This window comes from Myotis nattereri, assembly GCF_964212035.1.
Source record: "Myotis nattereri genome assembly, chromosome: 11".
Lineage (NCBI taxonomy): Eukaryota > Metazoa > Chordata > Mammalia > Chiroptera > Vespertilionidae > Myotis > Myotis nattereri.
Window position 1 is genome coordinate 80607357 of NC_138086.1, and position 18986 is coordinate 80626342.

Below are 18986 nucleotides of genomic sequence, written 5' to 3' on the forward strand. Positions count from 1 at the left end.
CGGGGACACTTCTTCACACAGGTGGCGCCGAAGCTGTATTTGCCGTCGGGGTTGACGTCCATCTGGTAGGTGGTGGGGTTGTACAGCATGAGCGGCGGGCAGGTGTCCTTGCAGGTGGCGCCGTCCCGGAACCGGCGGCAGACCTGCGAGAGGCATGGACACGGGACATCAGAGCAGCCGCCTCGCTGCCCCGGACCTCGGACCGGGTCAGGTTAAATGGGCGACCACCTTTGGGCCTAAAGGACATTGTTTCCCAGAGCGCTATGAGCAGGGAGCGAGGGAGCAGAGGCGGACAGCGAGGAACAGTGCTAGCGTTCCTGTCACTATGGCAGCTTTCCTGCCAATAGCAAGCCTCCCGCTCTGGATGCGTAAAACCCACGGCTTGGTCTCCTCCTGGGACACTGGGCTTCTGCCTGAATCAGTGCTTCCCAAATCTCGTTCTCACTCTCTCTCTCTCTCTCTCTCTCTCTCTCTCTCTCACTTTGAAGCCTTTCATTTTTGCCGACCGGCGCAGGTGAGCGGAGCAGGCCGTTGGGTTCTGCCCGGAGGCCTCGGTTATGCTCCGGTGCTCGCTTAGAGCGGACGGCCCAGCACCGTGCGCGGCACAGCCGGAGAGGCCTTCCTCTCAGGAGCGTGGCTTTTCTGAAACACGTGTCCCGACTGCGAGCCTTTATGATCGTGGGGAGAGGAGAATGCACGTCTCCATCCGTGGGCAGAACAACACAGAGCTCGCACGCTGGGTGGGAACCACGACGGTGTTCTGCTCACACGCCATTCACGCCGGCTGCCTTTACAGAGGGCACTGGCGGGGGCGGTTCAGGGTACTGCCCGCCGCAGGGGCCCTCGCCTGGCAGCGTGCCGCCTGCAAGGACCAGGCCAAACGGGGCGCTCCCTCGTAGCCCCGCCCGCCATCGCTGACTGCAGGGCTCACACCAGCCTGGGGCTCAGGACTTCCAAGGTGCTCCCCCTCGGGGGCAGCTGCATGGGCCCCATCACCCCCCGGGGCAACACGGATTTCGTTAGGGCTTCCTGTAGTCCCGGGACAGACGGGAGCACCCCAAGACCCCCTGCGTGGGGTGCCGGCAACCTCTGAGCCGGGGTGGGAAGAGCAGAGCCTCGGGGCCCTGGGCCCCCTCTAAGTCTCTGTGGCTCACTCTCCTCAACGATAAACCACACGTATTTAGTCCTAGGCGCTCGTTCTATGCCTGGGGCCTCGTGCGAACGCCACCGTCAGCCGAGGAGGCCGGAGCACAGAGGTCACAGCCGCGGCCCAAGGTCACAGAGGGAGGGGGGAGGCAGGACGATGACAGAGGCTCTGGTCCCAGGAGGGGCGGCGTCCTGGCCCGCTACCACAGACGGTAACCCACACACCGCAGCCACGGAAGCCGCCACGGGGGCTGGGTGGGGGGCGGGACCCCGGGAGGCTGGGGGCAGCGGGCCTTACCAGGCAGTCGCTCTCGCGGGGCCCCGTGCAGCCGGCCGCACACTGGTTGTGGCAGCAGTCACTCGGGGACTTGCCCCGGCAGCGGCCGGAGCACTGCTGGGCGCAGATGGTCTTGGTCACTGAAAAGGAGCACAGGTCACGGTGAGCCGGGAGCGGGAGGGGGAGGCCGCCCCCAGGGACACCCTGGAGCAATCGCACATGGGGGGGCGGGGGAGGGGTGGGGAGTGATCGGGGAGGGACCTCGTTCAAGCTCCCGGACACCCCCGTTCTGCCAGACTAAACCCAGTCGTGACCGTCTGACGGCGCCTCAGTCTCCCTTATTTTTTGTTGTTGTTACTCTTCACCCAAGGATAGTTTTCCATGGATTTTTAGAGAGAGTGGGAGAGACAGAGAGAGACACATCGATCGGTTGCCTCCTGCACGCCCCTGACCACGGCTGGGGAGTGAGCTTGCAACTGAGGTACGACGTGCCCTTGACTGGAATCGAACCCAGGACCCTTCAGTGCATGGACTGACGCTCTATCTACTGAGCCACACCAGCCAGGGCTCCTGCTTGCTTTGAATCACTGGGGAGAACGGACCAGGTGAAGTCTAGACCTCTAGAGCCGCTAAGCCAGCGGTTCTCAACCTTCTGGCCCTTTAAATAGTTCCTCATGTTGTGACCCAACCATACAATTACTGTCGTTGCTACTTCATAACTGTCATGTTGCTACTGTTATGAATCGTCATGTAAATATCTGATATGCAGGATGGTCTTAGGCGACCCCTGTGAAAGGGTCGTTTGACCGCCAAAGGGGTCGCGACCCACAGGTTGAGAACCGCTGCGCTAAGCCATTAGCTACTCGTTGGAACCGAGCTTCCGGTGGCACCAACGCACATGCAAGTGACCGAAAAGACAGCCAGGGAGCCGTGTGGAAGGCTGTAAGAGTCACGTCACGGTCAGACGGTCTGTGAAGGACGACGGCCAGGAGGTAGGTGACAGGTCCCCAGCCCCCTGGCCATCGGTGCTCCTGCACTCGGAGCCCACAGAAAACCCTCCTGAAAAGGTCGCTCGGACCTCTCGGTAGGTGGGTCCCAGAGCCGGGGCTGGGGGGGTGGGGGGGAGGGCAGGCCGACCAGCCACCTGTTCCCAGGAAGCTCCGCCGGGCACTGCTCCAGGGGGTGACTGGTGCCGGCGGCTGACTTTCGCTCATTTATGGCCGCCTGGCCCACGTGCCCACAACAGCCGGCACCGGGTTCCCTGCAGGAGGCTGGCAGGATTGGTGTTCACTGGGCTGCTCACGTCTGGCCTTACGACCAAGAGTGACTTTTAGGTCTGGCCGGCGTGGCTCAGTGGTTGAATATCAACCTGTGAACCGGGAGGTCACAGTTCAATTCCTGGTCAGGGCACATGCCTGGGTTGTGGGCTCGATCCCCAGGGTGGGGTGTGCAGGAGGCAGCTGATCAATGATCCTCTTTCATCACTGATATTTCCCTCTCTCTCTCTCTCTCTCTCTCTCTCTCTCCCTTCCTCTCTGAAATTAATAAAAACATATTTAAAAAATGGCAGAGGCATTATTGAAAAACAAAAACAAACAAAAATACTGGCTTTGGGGCCTTCACACAAGTCTGGGGGGCGGAGGCAGCTGCACATTCGCCGCGCCCCCACCCGCCCACCGCGCTCGCTCGGGGACTCACGTTGTTGGCAGTTCTCCTTGCCCGCAGCCCAGCAGCTTCCGCTGGGGCAGCTCGGGTCGCACTTCTGGCCTAGGACAGAAACGGGAGAGTTAAACGCCATCTCAGCGAAGGGGCGATGAGAAGAGAGGGATGGGGCCTTCCCGGGCCCGGAGCAAAGCAGCGGCCTAGACTCGAGGAGTAGCCACCATGTTTCTGATGCTCGGCCAGCTGGTCTGGCTGGTCTGTGAGCAGGTGACTTATAAGGAAAGTAAGACGGCTGCACCTCGCACACCTCCATGTACACCCAGCCTTGACACGGAGGCAGCGTGGGCGCACGCAGGCCCCGGACACTGGGTTCAGTGAGCTCCGGCCCCGTTTCACGCGGGCTCAGGCAGGAGCAGCCCCAACATCCCTGCTCTGTTAGGGTCATCTACCCCGGGGGTGGGGTGGGGTGGGGGGGTGGGAGGTGCTGGCTGCAGTCTGCCCCTGCCCCTCCTGAGTGACGGATGGTCAGCCCCAGGGAGGCGGGTTTGTAAGTAAGAGCTCCCGGACTCTTAGCCAGAGAGGGGGGCACAGAGTCCTCTCCACAGGGAGGTGTCCACCGCGTGTATCGCTTTGTTCATCATCTACAGCCTCAGCTGTTCCCTCGCCAGCTACAGTCTGGAAACTTTCCAGCTGATCAGTCAGTGCTCGCAGCTGTCACAGGCGACGGCCAAGCACCCCCAGCTGAGAGGGGCCTGCTCTCGTCAGCGGTGCCGTGTTTGGGTCAGCACCCAGGATCCCAGGGATCTGAGGACCCTGCGTTCCCGCTGTGGTTCGAGCACCCCGTGTTCCAGCTGTGGCGAGAGGTCCCTGCTGGGGTTCCAGCTGCAGTTCGAGCACCCCGTATTCCCGCTGCGGCGAGAGGACCCCGCTGGGGTTCCAGCTGTGGTGAGAGCAGGCTGCCCACCAGCTCTGGTCACAGGATGTTGGCCCTGCCGCCGTCTGTCCCTGCAAATCACCCCCCGAGGACGCAGGTGCCCTGTCCCCCCAGCCAGCAGCAGCTTTGTCTCTGGAAGAACTCAGATCTCAGAAGAGCTGGTCACCACGCGACCGTGACCCAGGACACCCGCTCCTGTGACTGACAGTTTTCACAGCCACCCCCAGGGGCGGAGGGCATGAGTGCGATGCGCGTGCTGCTTAGAGTCAGGGAGGACGGCCAGGCAGCACCCTGAACGCACAGGGCTGCACCCTGTGAGGGGAGAGAGAGGGACCCAGACAGACAGACGGAGGCAGAGAGACCGAGAGAGAAGGAACCAGAGGGAAGAAAGAGCCAAAGTAACACACACAAATGTCAAGGGTGATCGTCGGTATAGAACTCTCATGTTCTTTTTACTTTTATCTCTACTTTACCTTATTTTTCAAATTTCTATTATAAGCACACAGCAGGTTTATAAAAGAAAAATACTTAAGTTGAAAATGCTTAAAGGCTTCTTTCTTTCTCTCTCCCCTCCCTCCCTCCCTCCCTCCCTCCCTCCCTCCCTCCCTCTCTTCCTTCCTTTTTGTTAACCCTCACCCAAGGATATTTTCCCATTGATTTTTAGGGAGAGTAGAAGAGAGTGAGAAAGACAGAGAGAAACATCGATGTGAGAGAGACACATCGATTGGTTGCCTCCTGTATGTGCCCTGGCCAGGACCGGGGCTGGGGAGGAGCCTGCAACCGAGGTACATGCCCTTGGCCGGTATCAAACCCGGGACCCTTCGGTCCGCAGGCTGGTGCTCTATCCACTGAGCCACACCGGCCAGGGCTGAAGGCATCTTCCTGGGACAGAGGAGACAGTGCTGACCCGGGAGCTCACCGCCTGCCTCAGTGCTAGTCTGCCCCGAGCAGCCTCCCGGGCGCAGTCCTTTGCGTCCTGCGCTTTAAGGTGAAGGGACCTGCGCCTTAGCCGGCCTCCCCTGCCTCCATCCCGGCCCCGCGGCCCTGCCCGGCCCAGAGCGGAGGCCGATGCGCCCGCACACTCACAGCTGCCGGGCGGGTGGCTCTGAAAGTCCAGCGACATGTTGCTCATGAAGCTGCCGTCCACGATGTCGTGCCACTGGATGGTGTCCACGCTGCAGAGGGTGGGGTTGTTGTTGAAGCGCACGGCGCCCTGCAGGATTTCTGCGGGAGAGAGGACGGTGAGCCCCGCGCCGCCCGTCTGCGCCCTCACGCAGTGCGCACGCATTTCTTTCTTTCTATTTTGTTAACCCTCACCCGAGGATATTTTCCCATTGATTTTTAGAGAGAGTGGAAGAGAGAGGGAAAGACAGAGAGAAACATCGATGCGAGAGAACCATATCGATTGGTTGCCTCCTGCACATGCCCCGATCAGGGCCCGAGGCCGGGGAGGAGCCTGCAACCAAGGTACATCCCTTGACCGAATCGAACCTGGGACCGTTTGGTCCGCAGGCCGATGCTCTTCCACGCTGCATCCTGCTGGGCGGACACCAGCAAGCCAAGGAGACTCCCCGTGGAATTCCATGGCAGCAGGTGGAGAATGAGTTGAGGCCCTGTCCGTGTGGCTCAGTGGTTAGGTCTGTCATTCAGTAACTGCTACTTTTCATGTCCCTGCCACAGAGTGAGGGCACGACCACTGTTACCTTCAGTTTTTAAAAAACCAGCTTCCCATCTCTCCTATCACCTTCCAGCTTCCTGTCAGAGGACGCTCATGCGTGACCCAGCCACAGAAATTCAGTCCTCCCCTGTCACACCTTCGTTCCTTGACCTGACTTAGATAACGTGACCCAGGAAACTGTCTCAAATATGCGTTGATTTTGTTGTTGTTAATCCTCTTCCGAGGACATTTTTTTTCATTGATTTTTAGAGAGAGTGGAAGGGAGGGAGGGAGGGGAGAGAGAAAGAGAGAGACAAACATTGATGTGAGAGAGACACAGTGATTGGTTGCCTCCTGCACAGATCCTGACTGGGGTGGGGATTAAACCCACAATCCAGGTATGTTCCCTTGACCGGGAATCACACCTGTGACCCCTTGGTGTGCGGGTTCACGCTCTGACCACTGTGCACACCAGCCAGGCACTAGGGGTTGATTTTTAATGCATGTCCCTTACACCTGAGGCCCAGGTCACAAGACTGGCAGCTTATTCGCTCCCTAGGCACAGAAAGTCTGCCACACTCCCTTCTCCCAGAGCCTTCACCATTTCTAACTCTCCGGATGCTTTTCCGTGAACACGGATAACCTGGCTACATCTCCCTTCTCATTGCACGTGTACCACCTCTTCAGTAACCTCCACCAGCTGTATCTCGCACATGAGTGGCACGGGATACAAGAGAAAAGCAGTTAGTTGCCTACAAGGGAGTGCCCATTCCACTGTCAGCTGATTTCTCAACAGAAACTATGCAGGCCAGAAGGGAGTGGCAAGAAATACTCAAAGTGATGAGTAGCAAGAACCTACAACCAAGAATGCTCTACCCAGCAAAGCTATCATTTAGAATTGAAGGCCAGATAAAGAGCTTCCCAGACAAGAAAAAGCTAACGGAGCTCATCACCACCAAACCACTATTCCATGAAATGTTGAAGCGTATTCTTTCATAAGAGGAGGAAGAAGAAAAAGGATAAATATTTGAACAACAAAATGGCAATAAATACGTATCTATCAACAATTGAATCTAAAAATCAAAATAAAGGAACAAGAAATCTAATAAAGTAAACTGATGAATAAAGTAGAATCAGAGGCATGGAAGCATGGAACAGACTGATGAATCTCAGAGGGAAAGGGGAGGCGTGTGTGAAGAGATTAACCAAAGAAATTATATGCATATATGCGTTAGCTATGGACACAGACAACAGGGTGGCAAAAGTCTGGAGTGGGGCGGGAACCAGTGGAGAGAGGCAACGGTGGGGGAGTGGGGGGGGGGGAGGGAGACATCTGTAATACTCTCAATAATAAAGATTAAAAAACCCACATTTGCTGTGATGAATAAAGCCTTCCCTGAGTGAAATGAGGAAAGGCCAGTTGGGCTGTGTCCCATTTCTGCGCTAGGGCCTCCGGGCCGGCCGCTCACCCTGTAGGTTCCGCATGGGCAGCTCCCGCAGGCCGGTCTTGTTGGCGCCGTAGTTGGACAGGACAGACAAGGCGTGGGTGTTCTCAAAGAGCATGTTCCCCCGGATGATCTGCAGGTTCTCCAGGGGGATCTTCTCCACCACGTTGAGGGCAATGAGGACGTAGCCGGCCACCTCCTGGATGGTCTGAGGAGACAAAGTGTGAAGCTGGCCTATCTCCTTCGAGGAGCTCAAGAACGTGAGGTCTAACACGGGCCCAGGGAACCAGGACGCCCCTCTGAACAACGCACACGCGTGGTGACAGCCGTAGAGCATGTGGGTGACTGCACGGAGGGCGTGGCAGGTGACGGGGGCACAGTCATTCCCACTTCGTGCCCCCTGAGCCCGCTGGCGGCAGGAAAGGGCAACATGACTACTCAGCAAAACCGTGACTCGCTTCCCTTGGCCTTCAACACACTCAGGTGAAGATGGGAACGGCTTTATTAATTTATCTTGCATCTATTCTGCCTGCTTGCTCATGAAAAAAAGAAAACAGCCACCCGTAAGGAGGCCAATCACACCCAGAGTTCAACTGCTGGCTCCTGCTGGCTCTCTGGAGCCGACTGAGAAACATGGGGACACTTGTGAAATGCGGTTAAACTCTTGGTGGCTGGAAAGCAACCGTGGCGGGAGTGTTTACACCAAGGCAATGGGCAGATGCTACAAAGCAAGGCTTTTCAAAAAGTAAGAGCCAGTTCCCAGGGTGCCACGGCGGAAGCCATGGTGACAAGATACCTCTCGGTGTCTATGATGACCGTGGAGCGCCGGCCAGGCCAGTTCCTCTGGGGCGTCCTTTGGTGACCTGGCACTAGCTGGGAGAGTGGCCTCCTCATGCCACGTGCACCTCACGCTCCCTAGGACTCAGAACTGCCGTGGCTGAAGCCAACACGCGCCCAGGAGAATGCCGCCCAGGCTGTGCCTGCCTCTCTCCACTCCTGTCATGTCTGGGCGAGGCACCGAACTCATGGAACCAACCTTTAGGAAGGACAGGTCGTAGTCCCTCTGCATGTAGGTAATCTCCAAGTTCCCAAGGACCACCTCGCAGTTGTTGAGCATCCGCTGGAGGTTCCGGAAGTGGTCGTCGAACGTGCCCAGCTGGGTGAGCTTGTTGTTGGTGCCCTGGCAAACTGGGGGGGACAAAAAGGCATCCCATGAAACGCACAGGAAGGCACACAACTAAAATAAAACCACATTCACAAACGCCAACGGACTCTGTGCTCCGGCGGCTCAGGACGTTAATTTTGATGGAGGCAGACGTGACAGCACAGGGCTAAGCTTTACAAGGAGCAGGTCAGCGGAAGGAAGAGCTCACTCCTACCCGCAGGGACTCGTTCAAACGTGTTCAGAAGTCACGGGGACACAGACGAGATTCTATAAAAACCTCTCAGATGAGACAGTCGGTAAGAGCTTCAGCAGGCCAAACAATACGCATCAGAAAGCATATGAATAATGTAATTACAACGTCGACTGAATAACTGCGTCGCGAACTTTTTACTTTGCCAAGAGAAAGCACGCCGCCTTCTGTGTGTCAGAGTATTTGCAAACATAACACACACCAGGCGACGTGTGCGGACCACACGGTGTACAGCCGGGAGTGGACGATGGGCGCGTCAAGGAAACCCAGAGGCAGGAGATTTAGGATAGTCTTCTAAGCGAATGCCTCGGCCACACGGTGTACAGCCGGGAGTGGACGATGGGCGCGTCAAGGAAACCCAGAGGCGGGAGATTTAGGATAGTCTTCTAAGCGAATGCCTCGGAGACTGAACCCCAGGTCTCATTAGATAAGGTTTAGTGAATCACGAAGTGGAAACATACATTCAAAGACCGCCAGTGAGAAACTGACAGTGCTCTGTCAGTCCGCCCTCCTGGCAGCCCCGCCCGCACAGGTGCGCTCCCCGGCCGGCCGGACCGCCTCGGCGCACTCCGCTCCTTCGTGTGCGAAGCTACCGGACTTCATACCAGAAAACATCTCCCATGAGGGGGAGACCCGCTTGGTAGTCTGTATTTCAAAGCCAAGGAGAGGATGATATGAAGTCACATTTACAAGCCCAGCTCTTTAAAGGACACGTTCAGGCAAGCGTAACAGAACAAAGGGGTTCGGGCCTTTGAAGCTGGGAGCTTTGAACCACAATCCCTCTGGGAGTGAAGACACAGGGCCCCTGGCCTCGGAGGGGAGACCGGGACCGGCCGGGGTCGCCCGGGTGTGCAGAGGCGGCACCACCATCGCAGCCAGGGGCTGAGCCCCGAGACGAGGCCAGTCCCCAGGCGGGACCTCCTCGAGGTCACCTCCAAAACCCGAGCTGCTCTTCCTGGGCCTCTGCGCCGCCATGGGAACTGGCCGCCCAGCATCACCTGGCGTCTGCCCTTGCTCCTCGGTGTCAGGGCAGAGAGCATAAGTTCAGACGCCAGCGCTGGGCATGAAGCACCCCCACTCCTCGTTCATCCTGTGGGGCTCCCCCCTCCCCCGCCCCCCGCCGTGTCTCACCCACACTCTGCGGCAGAGGGAGTCACATGGGAACTCTGATGGCGCCCCAGCGACTGGCTTCCAACCACAGCCTTGGGCGGACCCAACGTGGCCGGCCGCTGCCTTTGCCCAGGAGTCCGGGCCGCTCGCTTTCAGCCTCGACGTGGAACCCTTGAGCACAGTTGGCTGCGAGGCACAGGGACAGGGCCAGACCTACTTCCCAGCGCCAGGTCCTGCGTGAAGGCGCCCCCACGATGTAGGCGCAGGGTGGTGGCGGCGACGCGGGCTCCCCACCGGCACACCTGGAGGCCACCACCGCTCCCCTGGCGACAGGCTGGCCCTCCACCTTTCGGACTACCTGACTGGCTGTGGGCTAGGTGGCCACAGGTGTTGGCGTGCCCTCGTGCCAGCCAGGTGAACGGTGACGGCGGGAACTTGGGGGGGGGCACCCCTCAGGAGTTCTCAGCCACAGAGGGAGGCACATAGCTGCTTCCACCGTAAGCGAGGCAGGACATTCGCTTGTAAGCTTCTCTACTCGGAGCCAAAGGGTGTTTACTGTCACGTCGACGGGGCCCCTGGTACACGCGCCACTGAAGCTCAGCCGGTTTTATTCCAGAAACGGACAATGTCAAGAAGACGGCGCTTGGGCTTTCATTCCGCCCTCCTCTCTCGCTCACCCAGGAAGCGCCCACTGAGCACCGGGAGAGTTTCTGCGATGAGTCTCCGTCACGCGGCCTCGTGGTTCAGGGTGAGTCACTTTGATCGTCAGAAACAAAGACCCTCCCTTTGGAAGATGACAGCAGCACTGCTCACTGTCGATGTGAACGTGGATTCATGAAACGTGTTGGGAACCCGCTGGGCAGCGTGTGTGACTGAACCAGTGTGCTTACGTTCCATGGCAGGAGGATCCCACTTCGGAAAACGTATCGGAGGAAAGAGACCCAAATACAGAAGAAAAAAAGAAGCTTCGTGCAAAATGTTGATCGTTATTGATTTGTTTTTTAATAATGCCCCCGCCCCCCGCCCCCGTCGCAAAGAACCCTAGAAGCCAGCTGCCCAACATGTCTGTTCTGGGGAGAAGAAGGCTGCTGACATGTACTTGGTTCGGTCTGAGGCAGGCCCACCTGGAACCCGTTCCCCAGGTGAGGACGAGGTCCCCGCCCGAGGCAATCACGGCCCGGGCCCGGCCTCGTCCACGTGCCCACAGGACACAGCGGCAGCCGCGGGAGCCCGCGCAGGACCAGAATGGAACAAAGTATAATCTTGGTCCACCTTTCACACCAAATATCTCATGTTATGAAATAAAGCAATGGCAACATTTGAATGTGAGGCCACGGAGCCAGTAAACGTATTAAAAAATAGAAATCACAGACCCGCTGGCAGATTGAAGACAAAACCACAGAGAGCGAGCGCCTGTTAATTCTTGTTCGGCCACTGCCTCATGGTGTGCCCTTGCGGCACCGCCGGCAGCTCAGGAGGCGCTTTCCTCCAGTGCAGACCCAGGGACACCCCGCCTCCCAGGCTGCCGACGGGGCGGAACGGCAGGAAAGCTGGGCGCTCCTTCCCTTAGAGGGAACGACTGGGAATGTGCGGGATGTGACACGGGTGCGTCGGGCGGACGTGTGCCTGCCCCGGGCGTTGTCTGTTTCATTGGGAGCGACTGGATCTGCAGATAGGCTTAGTCAAACGTGGAGTGCTAAGCAGAGTTACTGTGTAGAACCTTCATAAAGAAGAGGAAGAGAGAGAGAGAGAGAGAGAGAGAGAGAGAGAGAGAGAGAGAGATATGTTATACTTTAAGAATGTCCTTAGAATATGCATTTAGGACTAGGCATTTAAGCAATGTATCCGAAGAGAGAAGAGATTCAATGACGTCAGTGCTGTATGTTTGACGACTAACAGTGTGTGCCCAGCCCTGTGTGCGCTATGCCTGGCTTCAGCCCTCGCAAACCTGAGGGCAGATTCCACTGAGTCAAGAGCAGCAGGAGCTACTCAGCACTAGCTTTCCTTCCTCAAATCTGGTGACGAGTCGGAACCGCAGAGAAAAGCTGAAAGGACCGTACCGCGGACATGCTTCCGTTAGCATGTTGCTATGTTCCCCTCGTCATGTATCTACTCATCTTACTTTTTTTTTTTTAATGTTTTTACTGATTTTAGAGAGAGAGGAGGGGAGAGGGAGATAGAAACATCAATGATGAGAGAGAACCATGGATCGGCTGCCTCCTGCACGCCCCGCACTGGGGATCGAGCCCGCAACCCGGGCCTGTGCCCTGCCCGGGAATCAAACCGTGACCTCCCAGTTCATAGGCCGACGCTCACCCACTGCCCACGCCGGCCGGGCTGTCTTACTTTTGATGCGTTTAAAAGGGGCAGATGTCAGTACGCGTCACCCCGCAGGCCACCACTTCTGGTTCAGTGGCTGTTTCCTCTGCCGTTGACGGACATGCAGAGGAAAGTGTGACCTGATCCCTCTGCAGCGGAGCACCTGGCGAGTTTCCACAAATGCACACGTGCGCACACGCGTGTCACCCACACTCCTCTCACAGGAGAGGACACCATCACCCTAGTGAGCCCTGCACGCCCCTCCCGCGGATCCCTGCCCCCCAGCCTTGCGGGCTTCAGGGCTCCGCGCTAGCGGGATGACGCCACGCTGTCCCTGTGGGCGAGGCGCCCTTCGGAGGGCAGCCAGGCTTCTGGGGGTCCCCACGGTGAGGCCTGGCATCTGCTCAGCTCTGAGCGACAGGCTCAGGCAAGGGCTTCTGGGAAGCTGGCTGCTGTTATCCTTGGACCCCGAGGGCTGGCCCACAGCCTGGCCATGTTTTTTCTCGAGCCCTACACCTTATCGTAACCGAGAATAAAACAAGCTGCCTCCCCGAAGTCTCAAAATGCCCCTCGTGTGTGTGTGTGTGTGTGGGGGGGTGAGCCTGCCCCTCCCCCGTGGCATTGGGGGGTCGGCACCCCTCTTTGCCCACAAGCCCGGGCAAGACATTCAAACTAGTTTCTTCAAGTTTCCCCCAACCCACTTAGACGCTTGGAAGTGCCTGAGTAACCGTGTAATTGTTTTAATTTGCTGTTTTCTCGACGCCACATTAATGGCTGCCCGGGCGGCTGAGCCCTCGTAAACCTCTCCCTCGGCCTCCTGAGCTGCCTCGGCCCGTTTTCCACCGAGCGCCTCGTTCTGACGCAGAAACCACGTTTCTCTTATTTATTCCACATTTTCTTCATTTCTCAAATTTTCTACAGTGACCAGATATGACTTTATAATAACAAGTAACTGAGAATACAATGTACAAAAATCTGCGGGGTATGAGAGAAGAAGGTGGGGATGTTAATAAAATACACTTGTTTAAAGAAAAAAAATGGAGAAGCCACCACGCACACGCACAACTACTGAGATCCTCCAAGTTTTCCGTGATTCACGATAGGAGGCTTTGTGAAACTGCTTTAACAATGAGAAACAATCGGTGAGCAGTGCAGAGCCGCCTGCAGACCGTGTGAGAAGGCAGGCGCCGGCGCCGTGATTTGTTCCTCGCATTATTTCTCAGAACAGGTGCATATGGTGGCATCGTACGGCGACGGTTTCCAGATCTATAAATACATTTTTAAACTTCGGGGACCACAGAGTACATTTACCCACAGAGAAATGTTATAAAGCACGATTACAGTACCGGACTCGCCTGTGAAGATTTGTGATAATGGGAACGTAGGGAAATTACGGCTGACTCACACGCAGTGGCAATTAGGAAAACATGGAAGCAAGCACAGGGCAGCACCAACATGTTCGCTGTGCGCTGAATCAAAGGCTTTGGCATGTGGGGGAAGTCGCACTGGAGCGGCGGCGATTTTTCTTTATTTTCCAAAACTTTCTCTTTTGTCCACAGTTCCTTGCTGGTCATATTCGAGTTCATAACGAATGACTAACTTGCGGCTTGTAGGCATCCAAAGAGCGTTGACCTTGAATCTGCACGGCAACCGGGAAGTGCTCAGGGGACGCTCAGAAGTCCTCTCCAACACCCGGTCACCTGCCCGCCCCGTGCACCTGCCCCCCGTGGCACCTGCCACGCTGTGGCACAGCCAACACGCTGCACACTGAGGGACCCTAATGAGTTAACGAGCAGAATTAGAGCAGTGATTCTCAACCTGTGGGTCGCGACCCCTTTGGCGGCCAAACGACCCTTTTCCAGGGGTCGCCTAAGGCCATCCTGCATATCAGATATTTACATGACGATTCATCACAGGAGCAACATGACAGTGATGAAGTAGCAACGAAAAAATTGTATGGTTGGGTCACAACCTGAGGAACTGCATTTAAAGGGCCAGGAGGTTGAGAACCGCTGCTTTAGGAGAACATCTTTCCTTTCTGATGTGATGAAGAGAGCTCCAGCACTGGCAGGTCTCCATCCCCAGGATTCTCTGAATTCAGAGCCAGTGAAACAATCCCCAGGCGCCCGGCCGGTGGCTCAGCGGCTGAGCTTCAACCTATGACCCAGGAGGTCATGGCTGGATTCCCGGTCAGGGCACAGGCCTGGGTTGGGGGCTCCATCCCCAGTGTGGGGCGTGCAGAGGCAGCCGATCCATGGTTCTCTCTCATCAAGAAAAAGAAGTATAAAAATAATCCCAAGCCAAGTTCATGATTTAAAGATATATATATATACCAAGTAGAGTAAGGGCACCTTTGCGTCTGTGTCCACTCTCTTGGGTGTTAACTGGTATTTCGTGAGCCAAGAAAGGCCAGTCCCATGAGGGATTGTGTGTGTGTGTGTTTAAATATTTTTATTGATGTCAGAGAGGAAGGGAGAGGGAGAGAGAGAGACAGAAACATCAATGATGAGAGAGAATCACTGATCGGCTGCCTCCTGCACACCCCACACTGGGATTCGAGCCCACAACCTGGGCATGTGCCCTGACCGGAAATCCAACCGTGACCTCCTGGTTCATAGGTCGACGCTCAACCCCTGAGCCCCCGGCCGGGCTGAACAACAGTGAGGTTAGCGTGCCGGCTTTTCCCTCCGCTCTGGCCGGCTCCGTCTCCCGGATCTCCGCCCGAGACTGCTGCTCACGCTGCTCAGGGCCTCTGCTCACAGCGCATGCGTCTGCGAGGACTAGCGCCCCTTCCCTTCCCCGGCTGCCTCTGCCCCCTGCCAGGCCGGCTTCCGCTCTGTGGCCTCCGAGCTACTTTCTCGATGAGCACCCGGCCCACCACCCTCCCCCGCGCAGGGCGGTGTGGCGTCAGGGATCGCACCTGCCTCTCCCCTTCCCGGCGCCCCGTGTGCAAAGCTCTCCCTCCAGGAGGCCACGGCTGAAACCTGCCTGCCCCCTGATGTGCAAGTGGTGGCCCAGCAGATCCACGGAGAGAGGGTGGGTGGCCCCAGCAGACCCATGGAGAGAGGGTGGGTTTGCCCTTCTCGTCAGCGGGCTGGCACCAGGGAACGCCAGGAGCCCTGAAAGAACGGGCAGCATGGGTGGGGAGGGGCTGGCAATGACGCGGGAACAGAGAAGTGAAAAGGGGGGTTGGTGGCAAAGACCCTGCTGGGCACCAGGTGCCAATCCCGGTGCAAGGGGGGCTCAGCCTGCCCTGCGGACCCCTCACCTCGGACTCCACTGCCCTGAGCAGAGGGAGCCGTGGGCAGAGCGGCAGGGGCGGGCGGGTGGAGGGTGAGCCCGCGGTGCCCGTCCATCCCCTTCGCCCTCGGCTCGCTGGCCGGCCGCCGGCTGCTTCTCCCGGCTTCTCAGGGGCAGTGGGTCGCGGTGTGTGTGTGTGGGGGGGCAGCTGCCTCCTGCTGGATGCGCCCTCCCACTCGGTGTCGTTGCCAGCAGGCGGCGGGGACGTGAGGTGAGGCAGAGCCATGGAGACGCCCTCCCGGCACGGCCTGCTCACATCCTCGGCCTCCTCTCCCTGGGGCTCACGCGAGTCGCTCCCTGAGGACGCGGCTGAGTGAGACGCCCGTGGTGGCTGCGGCCGGCGGTGTCCCCCTCCAGCTCGCCCGCTGCCTCCTGTGCGCGCCGGAGGCACCACGGCCGTGGCGGTCGGCGTCGGGGTGGCCGTGGCCTCGAGGCGGGGCCTGCGCCGGGGCCCCGGGGGCCGTCTGTGCTGCTCACTCCTCACCCGCGAGACACAGTCAGACAACGGAACGGCCGTGGCCAGGACGGCACGGGAAGCGGCTGCCGGAAGGAGCACCCGGGCCCTTTGGGAGAGGCCTTTGTCCACGAAGTAGCCGCAGGCGCCCCTCAGCCACGCAGGAGACGCGCTCCAGGAACATGGGCCGGGGACTCGCTGCTGGTTACCGGGCATCGGACAGGCGGCAGCTCCCCCCGAGGGCGGACCCCGCTGCCTGGAAGGCCGGGCCGGGAGATGTTAGCCGGCCTCCTGCAGCCCCCCTCCCGCCCCCAGGAAACAGCTGCCCTCCGTGTCCTCGCTCCCCTCCCTGGGCCACCGCTGTGCCCCCATGTGGGTACCGGGGCCCCTCCGCCTGGTGGCCGGTACCCACTGGAGTCCCTCCCCTGCCGGGCGTCCCTCTGAGCACCCTCCGGAGAGGGTGAGTCATGTGCCAGGAAGCGAGGCTTTCCAGCAGCCGGGGGCGAGCCTGGCTGGCCGGGTTTCCCTGCGGCAGACGCGGCCCGGGTTCCGCCCCCTCCCGAGGTGGCTGACGTGTTCTTTACAAGTTTTCTTCTGTGATTGCCCGTCTTTTAAAAAACCTCTCTCTCTCACGCACACTTGTGCTTGCTTCTTATTTTTTTGGTATTCCTCACCCAAGGAGATTTTCCCCACTGAGTTTTAGAGAGAGTGGAAGGGAGGGGGAGAGACGGAGCGAGAAGCATCGACGGGAGAGAGACAGCATGCACCCCGACCGGGGCTGGGGCTGGGGCCTGCACCCGAGGTACGTGTCCTCGACCGGAACCGAACCCGCAGCCTTTCAGTCTGAGGGCCGATGCTCTAACCACTGAGCAACACTGCTGGGCACCCCTCAGCTTTGTTGACTCTGGAACCATCAGCAAACTGAGTGGCTCCTGCCGGCGACCAGTGGCCGTGGGCTCAGGGGCTGGAGAACGCGGCTCCACCACCATCAGGCACCGTCTCCATCATGGGGGTCTCTTCCCGCTCTGTCCATGATGCAGGGGCTCCTGGGAGGACCCGGGGGTGGGCGGTGGAGACTCTGGCTAAGGCAAATGGCACGTGGCCGACCCCCAATCAATGCCACGTGACTCCAGTCCGCGCGGGGCCTGGCCGGGTTCCCGGCGGGATGAGCCGCTTCCTTCCCCCAGCGCCCCAGGCTGCCCTCCGCCCTCCGCCCTCTGCCCTCCGCTCCCTCCGCTGTGTGCGGCCTGCGCCCGGGCCCTGCGGGCGGGGCAGCTGGAGCCGGCCATGGCCACCTGGCCCGCCTCATCTCAGGGGCGGCCAGGCTCCGAGGACGGCGTGGGGGCCGTGTCCTCCGGCCGCCCCTGGGCACGGGAGAGGAGGCCGCAGCCCTGGGGCCTTTCAGAGCAGCCCCTGCTCCAGCCCCCGAGCAGCCCCTCCACCCGGCCCCGCGGTGGTTTCCTAAGTGGGGCTGGGGCTGTGGGCTGTGTGTCTGCACGTGTTTTTGTTTGATGCTCGTTTTGAAATGGACATTTTGTTTCCACTTACTCCTCCTTAAGTATCTCCTCAAGTGGCTTTTCCAAGGGGAAAGCAAGCAGCAGCTCCCAGTCCTCCCGGGCCTGGGCGAGGCCGGACCCGACCCTCTCCCGGGCCAGCTCTGCAAGCACAGCCCGCCTCCCCGGCTCGCTGAGGAGGAACACGGACTCAAAAGCCACCAGCAGCCGCCAGGGGAGCGGGCCCAAGCCAAGCCCTGCCGCCGGGACTCTCCATTAGGCTCAGACACGACGGTCTCTAGAACACGTGAGCCCTCACGGGGAGCGCCAGCCACTAAAAGCAACCGACCTCCCGGCCCGTGGCGCAGTGGCTGAGCATCGACCTATGAACCAGGAGGTCACAGCTCCATTCCCGGTACATGCAAGGGTTGCAGGCTCGATGCCCAGAGTGGGCTGTGCAGGAGGCAGCCGATCAATGTTGCACTCTCACATCAATGTTGCTCATTCTCTCTCCCCCTGTTCCTTCCTCTTAAATCAATAATGATAATAATAATTAATAATAATAAAAGAATAATATGCTAATTAGACCAGACATCCTTCTGGATGTCCTTCTGGACGACCTTTCAGACGAAGCCGGGGCTGCGAGGGAAGCCCGGGTCCCGGGTGCCAGAGGGAAGCCGGTGCCGGCAGCCGGGGGAAGGAAGGCCTATGCTTGCATGAATTTCGTGCATCGAGCCTCTAGTGTGTATATAAAAGCAGCAGTTCTCATAGGCAGCCGCTTGCTATCAGGCGGGCCCCCTGCCTGGAGAAAGAAGAGGCGGTGCTGCCAGCCAGCACGGCCTCTCATCGCCACAGGTCTCCGTCCCGGAAACCGAGCCCGCAGTGTCGTTTCCGACGACCCAGAGCAGGCCCGGCCGACTTCTGAAAAGAGCAGGGACCAGCCCTGGCCGGTGCGGCTCAGTGGGTGGAGCACCGTCCCATGGTTCCATTCCTGGTCCGGAATGGCTTTGTGTCCGGGGTGCTGCCGCTCTGCTCGGCACCTCTACTGTTAGGACTGCACACACAACCCCACGTGTCCCACTACCTCCTGGCTTTCCACGCCCGGGAGATGGTTGTCAGGCCAGCTTGTCCGTCCCGAGGGGCTGAGCGTTCTGATCGTGCTCAGAGGGTCTGGCACGGCCCATGCTGTGTCGACAGCTCCGTCACGGAACCCTTCCTCGCCTTGATCTGAAGCTGGCCCACGGCTTGTGTCCTCTGGCTTAGCACGGAGGCATGCCACTTCTCCTCCACCTCACAGCCCTGCAGGCCCCCCCCCCCCAGGGCTGTGCTCCAGCCCCCCTCCCCGTCCGCGCTCCTGGGAAGGCCATGAGTGGCCTCCTGCACGGCCGCGCCCCCCCCCCAGAAAGACCCTGTGCTGCTCCTCTGCCCGGCTTCCTCTCGGGGTTCGCCTTCGCTCCCGCTGGGGTGATAGAAGCGTCCTGTTGCCTCACAGCACTTTCTGTCTCTTTCACGAACACTATGTCATCCCGAGAACAACAGCAAACATTTTGTTTTCCTTTGCGGTCCCTTTCGTTTGTGACCCAGTCGGCCAGCAATAAAAGATGAATAAATATCGCTGAAGTGCTTGCATAAACATCATGTATAAGTTTTCAGCGGCCTTGGCTCACTCCTTTCTTTTTTTAAGGCTTAATAACGCACACACCAGTTGAGCAATGGAAATGGAATCCCCACGGTGTCTATTAATAGTCGGGCTGCCGGTAAATTCCTCCCCAGC

At 58.7% G+C, this 18986-nt stretch overlaps 1 protein-coding gene across 1 annotated transcript in view; it reads right to left on the reverse strand.

Annotated features, from left to right (window-relative positions):
• EGFR (epidermal growth factor receptor) overlaps positions 1-18986 on the reverse strand; it is a gene marked incomplete at its 5' end in the record, with an annotated part of 113942 nt that overhangs the window by 39604 nt on the left and 55352 nt on the right. The window contains 6 exons of the mRNA XM_081102759.1: positions 2-143; positions 1445-1563; positions 3122-3190; positions 5106-5243; positions 7146-7329; positions 8158-8309. Of these exons, the coding sequence (XP_080958885.1) occupies positions 2-143; positions 1445-1563; positions 3122-3190; positions 5106-5243; positions 7146-7329; positions 8158-8309 (804 nt within the window). The remainder of the gene's footprint in view (position 1; positions 144-1444; positions 1564-3121; positions 3191-5105; positions 5244-7145; positions 7330-8157; positions 8310-18986) is intronic.